The 8,854-nt window shown below is 65.0% G+C and overlaps 1 protein-coding gene across 6 annotated transcripts in view; it reads left to right on the top strand.

Moving 5' to 3' along the window:
• The first annotated feature begins 315 nt into the window (after positions 1-315).
• CTBP1 (C-terminal binding protein 1) overlaps positions 316-8,854 on the top strand; it is a 34,820-nt gene continuing 26,281 nt past the window's right edge. For 2 of the 6 annotated variants that reach the window (XM_017538969.2, XM_017538966.2), the window contains exons 1-2: positions 316-525; positions 7,625-7,819. In XM_017538969.2, coding sequence (XP_017394458.1) covers positions 7,813-7,819 — 7 coding nt within the window. In that variant the 5' untranslated portion in view covers positions 316-525; positions 7,625-7,812. Of the gene's footprint in view, positions 526-724; positions 798-7,624; positions 7,820-8,854 lie in introns of those variants that run through there. The other 4 variants (XM_037742167.1, XM_017538967.2, XM_017538965.2 and 1 more) reach the window with 2 other exon arrangements.

The following is an 8,854-nucleotide window of genomic DNA, read 5'->3' as shown; positions in this document are numbered from 1 at the left end:
CCCTGCCTCGGCTTCCGGGCCCAGCAGGGGCCTCGGGGCGGACGGCGCGCCCGCCTGCGGCGCTGAGTCCCGCCCGACGCTGCCCGTCTTCCTCGGGGACGGGCGGCTTAGAACGAACGGAACTCCGCGCCCCGGGGCTCCGCCAGGCTGCAACCCGACCGGCTTCCCGCCGGGCTCCCGCCCCGCCCAGTCCCGCGGCCGCGCCCCGGCCGGGCGGGCCTTGAGCCGCCCGCGTGAGTCCGCCCGCCGCCCGCGCCGGGAACCAGGAGACCAACCGCGAGGCCCCGCCCGCGCGCGCCGCCGTGTCCCCGCCCGCGCGGTCGTCCGAGCGCGGCTCAGCGGCGCGGCGGAGACTCGGCACGGCGGCGGCCAGGCGCAGGCGGGCGGGCAGAGCAGCGGACGGCGCCGAGGCCGCCCCAAGCGCCGGGCTCCCGGCGGCGGAGCGCGCCGGAGTGGTCGGGGCCCGCGGCCACCCGCGCCTCTCGATGGGCAGCTCGCACTTGCTCAACAAGGGCCTGCCGCTGGGTAAGGCCGCGCGCGCGCGCGTTTCCGGCCGCGGGCGGGGGCGGGGCGGGGCGGAGGCCGCGCGGGCGGGGGGCGGGGGGCGCGGGGGCGGGTTGAGCGCGCGCCCGCAGACCGCCGGCTTTGTGTGCGAGTGCGCGTGCGCGTCAGCGCCAGCGCGTAGCCGCGACCGGGGGCGGGACCGCGGGTGGGGTGGTGCGCATGCGCGGATTGCAGCGTGCCGGTGCGCGTGCGCGAGCGCCGTCGTCCGCCCGCCCCGCCCGCGGCCCGCGCAGGTGACACAAAGGGGCCTGCGGGCCTCTTGGCTGCGCCGCCGGATCCCCGGGTCCACTGGCCCCAGCCCCACGGGTCCCGGGACGGCCCCCTGAGTCCCGATCCCCGGCCGCGACCCAGTCCCCGGTCATGACCCCGCGGTTGGGCCTGCGGGGCCGAGGTGTGGGGTGCGCCCTGCGCAGCTCGGGACGTTCTGGGGCGCGCGCTCCCGGGGCCACTCGCGGGAGCGCGCCCTGCCCGCCCGGGGGCTGGCGCGCTGTGGGGGAAGGGGACGGGGCCCGGCACCGGGTCTGACCGCGGAGGAGGCCGCCGCCCTCAGACGGTGCCCAAAGCGCAGTGCCCGGCGGTGACGCGGGAGGGCCCGGGGGTCTCCGTCCCCACGAAGTCCCCGACCGGCCCGGCGCCCTCGCCTCCTCGTGCCTGGTGCCGCCCTGGTCCTGGGGCGCCTTCCCCGCGGGCTGCGGAAGCAGCGAGCTTGGGCCGGCGCCGGGCCCGTGGGCATCGCCATCTTGCAGTGCCGCGTTCTGGGCCGTCCCGGGCCGTTCCGCGGAGCCTCTGTCCCCACCTTCGACTCGGCTGCAAAGGCGGAGCCAGTGCGCCTGAGCCCCGGGCCGAGGCTGGAGCCTTCTCTGCCCGGGAGCGGCCTCCAAGGGCACCGGTGTCTAGAAGCCGGGTCGGGGCCAGAGTCCCTTCTAGTGGGGAAAAGGAAGGGCGGTCTCGCTGTTCCCGGTGCTCCGAGTTGGGGAGGTGAAACCCTGAGAGCCGGGGTTACAGGGCCCGGAGTCTGGCCGAGGCGGCGGGTGCGCAGGGTGCTCCGTGGAGCTCCGTGGAGCCCGAACCCCCCCGAGTCCTCTCCACCGTGTGTGAAGGAGCTCGGCAAGGAGTGCACGTTCCTCAGGGAAAAAAAGGCGCTGGCGGCTGGGCCTCACCACGGCTGTCCCCCTGAGCTAGCGCAGTGACCTCGGCCGTCCCGGCCTTTCCCGGCCAGCGGGTGGCCTCTGCGCGGCTGCGTCTCCAGCTGTGACTTGGGGCAGTGTTGGGGCAGCACCGTGGGAGCTGAGGATGACAGCTCCGGGTTGTGGGACCGTTGCAGCTGAGGATGACAGCTGCGGTTTGTGGGACCCCTTTCTCTGTCCTGGAACTTTGTCGGGCGTGGCTCTTCCCTGGGCCTCAGTACCAGGCCTCCCGGGTCTCCCCTGCTGGCCCAGGCTTGGCCACCTCTTTTTGGGGTCTGGGCTTGGCTCCTGGTTGGTGTTGTCGGCTCCGGAGACGCCTTTTGCTCTCTGTGGTTCTGTCACCCATCTTTGAGCACCTGCTTCTGTCTGTGAGTCGTCTGCAGAGCTCTGGAAGGGACATGCACTGGGGGTCGCATCTGGTCACTCCTGATGGTGCCTCGTCTGCCTGCCCGGCCATTTTTGGGGTGTCTGCCATGTCCCCAACGTGCACTTCATCCTGTCATGTTTGACGAGGACAGTGATTAGTTCTGAGAGGTGGACGTATGGTTGGGGATGTCAGTAAGTGGGATCTTCCCTTCTACACATTTGTCATTAACCTCAGGATACGGCAGTGGGGGAGAGGAGGCTTGGCCCGGGGCTGGTCCTGTCCCTCTGCTGAGTGGGCTGAGCCTGGGCCCAGTCCGTTGGGCTTGAGTCGCCCCCGCCAGGCTGGCCCTGTCTGCCTCCCCCAGGGTCAGGAGCCACCACTCTTTGGACATGTGTAGTGTAAGGTTCGGTTATCCAGCAGACAGCCACTACTCACAGCCACTCTGCGAGTAAATCTTTGCTGCGGAACCCTGGGCAGAAGCAGCGCCGCTGTCCAGGAAACAGGCTCAGGCTGGAGAAGCCCTCTCACTTCCTTGGGGCTCAGAGGTGGCGTCCAGCCACACCGGGCTCCCCACCAGCCTGGTAGTTTTTCTGGTTTTTCTCCCCTGACTGTCGCCTTTTCAACTTCTTGTGGCCAGCACTTCCAGAGTGTGACCTGGCCTGAGCTGACAGTGCCATCCCAGAGCCAAGAGGTGTGCGGCTGGCACCACGAGTCTTGCTGAGAAGGCTTCCTGCAGTGCTCTGTGCCCAGCTGTGCCCTGGCACTCCCCATGCAGTGCCCAGGTCAGAGTGTGTGCCCTGTGAGGTGTTTACCTCGGGTGACTCTCCTTCCAGAAGAACTTGTTTTCCACTCCACTCGGGGCTGGAGAGGGCTCCGTGCAGGTGGTGCTGATGGGGTGCTGTTGAGGCCTGGCTCAGGGCCCGGGGTGGCCAGGAGGTGGTGGAGGCTGCAGGGGTTGCTGTATGGGTTCTGTGGTTGAACTGCGTCGCCCGAGGGAACACTGATCAGCGCCTGGTCAGAGCGCCGGGGTCCTCTGGTGGGCAAAAACTCTGTGCTGGGAGCATCTGGTCCCCCGGGTCCTCCATTGTCTGCTGCAGTGGCCGGAGCCCACTGCTGTTCCCCCCCCCACTGGGTTGGGGTAACCTACAAGGTGCCACCTGTGTTACTTGACTGTCCCTTACAGCAGTCCTTCCAACCACACACTTAATGTGGTGTCTCCCTTGAGGAAATGTTTGTTTTTTTTCTGTGAATCCGGAAATCTCTTGGATGGTTCTTTGTCAAGCCGAACACTGACCTTGACTTGTCCCTCTGGGTGGCCCCAGGCAGTGCCAGCTTGTGTGTGTTGAAGGACAGTGAGGATGGTCCGCGGGAAGCCCAGTAGGTCCAGGGTTGGTTTGGATGGGGAGGCACTGGGGCTGTGGCCCTGAGAGGCGTGGGTGGTGGTGGGACCAGGCCCCTTCCGCACCCTCCCCTGGCACCGCCATCAACTCCCCAGGCCGGATGGGGCCCGTGCTTCCCTGGCCTGCTGCTCCTCTGTGGTGTGCGGGCTGCTAGGCTGCCCTGTCTGCCTGGCTGGCATGAGGCTGAGGCATCCGAGACTGCCTCTCAAGCAGTATCGTGTGTAGAACGTCCTGTTGGGAGGGCCAGGAAGGGGGTAGCCCAGCTACCCCACACGTGGTAGGAGCTGGGAAGGTGGCGTTCTGGGGGATGCTGGAGCTCACAAGGCGTCTGCATGTGCTCGCTGAACAAACGTGGGAACGTGTGAATCCACGAAGTCCTGGAGAGGAGTCTTGGTGGCAAACCCGTGCCTTTGATTACAGCTCCTACTCTGTGTTCTCTGAGCTGCGGCGTGGCCCCACAGGCCCTGTGGAGCGCCGTGGCTCCCTGGCTCACAGGGTGCTGTCGTCGGAGGTGCCGCGTTGGCCCATGGGTGGCCGGCGGTGTCTGTCTGGGGGAAGTTCTGGTGGCCCCATGCTGTTGTGGGGCTTCCTCTTGGCGGACTGGCCTTCTCTGTTATTACAGGCAGGGACTCAGTTCCCTTGGGGCATCAGGCGGCTGCATCTCGGGGCTGGAGGGCTCTGGGTCAGGCTGTGTGCAGCCTTCATCGCTGTCAGCCCCTGTCTGGGCAGCTCAGCCTGGACAGCCAAAGGAGGCATCTCACCAATGCCCAGGTGGCTGTGCCAGGGGACTCATGGCAGGACAGCTTTGTCACGAGAAGGCCACTGGGGGCAGTGCCGGACTTTTAGCCCAGAGTCATCAGGGCTTATGGGGAGAAGGCAGGGTGAGGGCCGGTGAGACTGCCAGCCCAAGGGTGCCCTTCTGGAGGTTGGGGAACGCCTTCCTGGGCAGCAGCTTTAGTGGCTGCTGTGGGGAGGGGGAAGAAGATGGGGTTGGTGAGGAAGGGCCTTGGGGACTCATATTCTGGTAGAGGCCGTGGGGGACGGCAGGGGACTGGCCCTGGGGACTTGGCCCAGCAGGGCTGACCTGCGGAGGGACTTGGAGGGTCGGCGGCTGCCGAGGCTGTGTCCGAGCAGGCCGGGATGGGGCCAGGCACTGAGGCTGGGGAAGGAACAGTGCTGTCGTGGTGAGTTTGGACAGCTGAGTCTGACATCTCATCAGAGCTCTAGGAGGAGATAAGAGCCAGCAGAGGACTCCCAACCCCCAAGTCCTACCTGAGGGGACTGGCGCAGCCTGGGCTGGAGATGACCCCAAGCAGCTGCTTGGTTCTGGCACATCTTGGAGTCTCCTGGGACTTCCTGCAAACCCAAAGCCCAGAGACCTTCTGTGGCTATCTGGTGGGGGGGGACAGGTCCCAGCCTCTGGTGACCCCCGGAGTGCAAGGGGCTACCCTGGTCTCTCTCCAGAGTGGACCGATGCCCAGCACACACGTGACTTAGGGCCGAGTGGGCAGGTGTGGCCAACAGGAGGGAGGATCCGGCAGGCAGCTGGTGATGTGTGCAGAGATGGCTTTGGCACATGGTCTGGAGGCCCTAGGGTCATCCTCTCCAGAGGCATCAAGTCCCACCGTGCAGCCTCCTGGGACTTGATGCCTCCGGAGACCCTGGGGGCTGTTGCCCCTCACGTCAACCTCGTCTTCTTTAAAAGAAATTTTTTTGTTAGAATAGTCTGAGATTTGCAGGAAAGTGAGAAAGCTAGCACAAGCTTCGGGTGCGCCCCACATTCAGTTTCCCCTGTGGGTCTGTTGAGGGCTTTCTTACAATGTGAGGTTAAGTCGAAGGAGGCCCCAGCGTCTGCAGGATGTGAACCTGGAGACTGTCCTCATGTTGCGGAACTGAGAGCCATGTGTGGCCGTGAATTTTTAATAAGGAAGAGCAGTGTGGGTCCTGGGTTTGGATGGTGCAGGCCCCTCTGGGAGCTATGTGCCTTCATCTCGGAGCGTGTGACGGAGATATAGACTGGAGCCCTTGACTCCCAACTGGCCAGCTAGGAGGGCTGTTGGGAGGCCAGCTCCCTGGCATGAGGTGCCCAGGGCCTCCGGACATCGCACCTGTTGGGAGCTCCGGGACTCGGACGCTGGGTGTCAGTGCGGGAGGTTCGGCCTGGCAGGGGGCTGCTTTGTGGGTGCACCGTGGTCCCAGGGTAGGGCAGAGGGTGGGCAGACCTCCCCCAAAGTTAAGGACAGTCTCACCCCAGGGCTGTTTCAAGACAGAGGCCCCTGGAGGAAAACCAGGTCCTGTCCCTCAGGTGTCTGTCCTGAACCGGGGCAGCCTTGGAACAAGGAGCCGCAGGAAGTCCCTGTGGCACAGGGTGCAGCCCCTCAGCACTGGCAGGGCCAGCCCCGGGAGCAGAGGGCCACAGGAGCCCTGTCACAGGTCCCTTAGTTCGGGAGCCCATGCCTCCTCACTGCAGGGTCCTTCAGGAGGGCCAAGGTGGCCTTCCCATATCTGCTTCCTCCTTGGAGCCACAGGTGTGGGCAAGTACTGGGCGGTTCTGACAAGCACTGAGTAGCATTGAGGGGTATCTAAGAGTCTCCAGGAGCAGCAGCCGGTGCCGTGTTACCATGGGCAGTATTGATGAGTATTGGCCAGTCTTGAGGAGCAGCAGCCAGTACCGGGCCGCCATGGGCAGTATTGATGAGTGTCTGCCGGTATTGATGCGTTTGGCTGGGCATGGATGATGCGGCACCTTGTCCCCTGGCCAGGCTTGCTTGTGGTGGAGGTGTAACATTGAGGCTGTTTTCTCCTGTCCTTTTAGTTTCTGTTTTTACGCAGGATCAAGGTGCAGTGGGTGGGGGCAGGGGTGGGGGGGTTGGAGGGGGCGGGGACCCCGCTGTCGAGGCCCAGCACAGGTTGTCGGGGGCCCAGGCTCAGGCAGGGGGATCCCACTCCACCGTGTTGCTCTAGGGTCCTCCATAGGGGAGCCCCACGTAGCGCCTGCCATGAAGAGTGGCGTCAGGGACCCTGGATGGGAGGTGTGTTCGTGTGTGGGGCTGCACCGCATGCAGTGGTGTCTCTGGAGGCTGGAGACGGTCGGCAGGTGTGCTTGAATCCTGCAGAGGGAAGTGAGGGGCGGAGACTCGTCTGTAAGGCCTCTGGCAGGGGCGGCCTCCCAGCGCACCCCCAGGGTCTTAGGCCGGGCTGAGCAGCACCTCTTGGCCTGGCAGGCAGTCGCCTCTGCCTGTGCCTGCGCACTGCGGCTGGTGGCCGGCTCCTGGCCTGGTCCGCCAGACATCAGCTGCACCTTGGGGTCAGCCCCTGTGTGGTGTCTTCATGCCAGAGCAGGGGCCGGATGTGGGCGGCTCAGTGACACCCTCCCCAGGGCCGGGTGATCATGGGCACTCCCAGCTCCCTGTACATCCCAGGGCTGCGTGCCTGGAAGGCGTGGCCCCTCAGGTGCCCCCCCGCCGCTGTGCATTTGGCCATCAAGGTCCGTGCCCTCAGCTTCCTGCCAGGCCCTGGCCTAGCAGTCAGGAAGAGCTGAGCAGTGCTTTCGGGACAATCAAGGGAGCGTCGCTGGGGTGCTCTGAGGGCCAGAGGTGGAGACGGCATGGCCCAGGGCTGGCAGTGGCAGGCTGGATGCTGAAAACCCGGCAGCACCTTTCCCGGTGGCTCCTGGGAATTGGTCACATGAGATAGAAGCTTCCAGAACAGTAGGCAGAGCCTTCCTCAGTTTCCCTGCCCACAGCACGCACCCTCTGTCCTGTCCTCTGTCCCCTGGTTCTTGGACACTGGGGACATCTGGGTGCAGCTAGAGCCTGTGGGGGTGGCCTTAGCCCTGGGGGGCGGTTCCCAAGAGGTGGCATAGGGGCCACTGGAGCCCGGTCTCGGGCCTGGCACTGCCACCTCGGGGTGAGTGCCCCTCACATGTTTGGCGGGAGCCAGGGCCCCTGGCTGACGGCAGGCCCCTGAGTCCAGGTAGGTCCCAGCCAGCAGCCCTGGGTGTGGCAGCTGCAGCGAGGTCCACGTCTGTGGCGTTTCCTGGAGTCTGTGAGTTCTGGTCGGACCTTTGATGGCGTTTTAATGTGTCTCTTGTGTTTGATTTTTAGTAAGACTTTGACCCCGACGCAGGCTTCAGTGATTGCCGTGGATCAGAAGCCTGAGCGCTTTGGCTCGAGACAATTAAGGACGTGGGATGAGGCTCCGAGACAGGACGCGGTTCTGCCTGGGGATCCTGAAGATAAAAAGCTTTGAAAAGTCGAATTCATGGTCGTGGAAGCCGAGCCCATATTAAGAGATGTCAGGTTGGTAGGGGTTCCTGGCGTCTGCAGCAGAGCGAAGCTGGCTGGTCTCTCTGTGACCTTGTGGAGGAGGCACTGCCTCAGATGAAGTCCAGGGACCTGGGCTGTGTGGGCATTGGGCCCGATTGCTGCCACCCGGCCCCCAGTGCGCTCTGGGCGAGGACAGGCATCCTCTGGGAGGGTTTCCTGCATGCTTGGCGGCAGAGCACAGCTGTGGTCCGTCCTGTCCGTGGCGTCTGCTGTTTCTGCCGGAAAGTGTCTAAGGGGCACGGAGGGCATGCGGGGCCCACCAGAATGAGGACGGAGCCCCACATGGAACCCTGGAAGTCCCAGGTGTCCACCTGGCTTGCCCCAGAGCAGGGCTGTGGCCCCGGGGGAGCTGTTTCTAGTGGTTGGTCTGTGTTCTCTGGCCCAGAAGTGCGTGCAGCCGGAAAACAGCCCCAGGCTGAGGGGGTGCTGCAAAGCGTGCTCCAGCACGGGCCGTGTGACTGCGCGGCCTCCTGGGCATGTCCACAAGCCTGTGAGGGCGAGCAGTCTGGTGGGACCTGGGTACGGTGGGTGGGGGCAGCTGGTGGGTGATGCAAGGAGGCACCTTGGGTACCTGACTGGTGGGGCCTGGCGTCTCCACCTACCCCTCCTGGCTCCACTCACCCAGCACCCAGGAGTCCTCCCAGGCGGTTTGGACGCAGCCGCGTGATCTGTTGTGGTTCCCACTGTTGCGTTCTCACCATGACACCAGCCCAAGTCCCCATGTTCGCTGGCAGGGGTGGTTCAGACTTTGCACTGAGATGGCCCGTGAGCTATGGGCCTGTGGGGTTCGCGTGTTCACACCTTCCTCATCACAAGTGAAGTCCAAGGATGCTATGAGTAGACGTCTGAGCACTCACTCAGAACAGCAATGTAAACCACACCCAGCAGTAACCACCGCCACTTGTGGTAGGGAGCCAGACCATGCACTGTGTCACTGGGGGCTGTAGGAGGGGGACCTGTGGTGCGTCACTGGGGGGCTGCAGGAGGCGGATGTGTGGAGTGTCACTG

The sequence above is a fragment of the Cebus imitator genome, unplaced genomic scaffold (assembly GCF_001604975.1).
Source record: "Cebus imitator isolate Cc_AM_T3 unplaced genomic scaffold, Cebus_imitator-1.0 Scaffold117, whole genome shotgun sequence".
NCBI classification, from domain to species: Eukaryota; Metazoa; Chordata; class Mammalia; order Primates; family Cebidae; genus Cebus; species Cebus imitator.
This window is presented reverse-complemented; position numbering and strand designations above follow the sequence as displayed.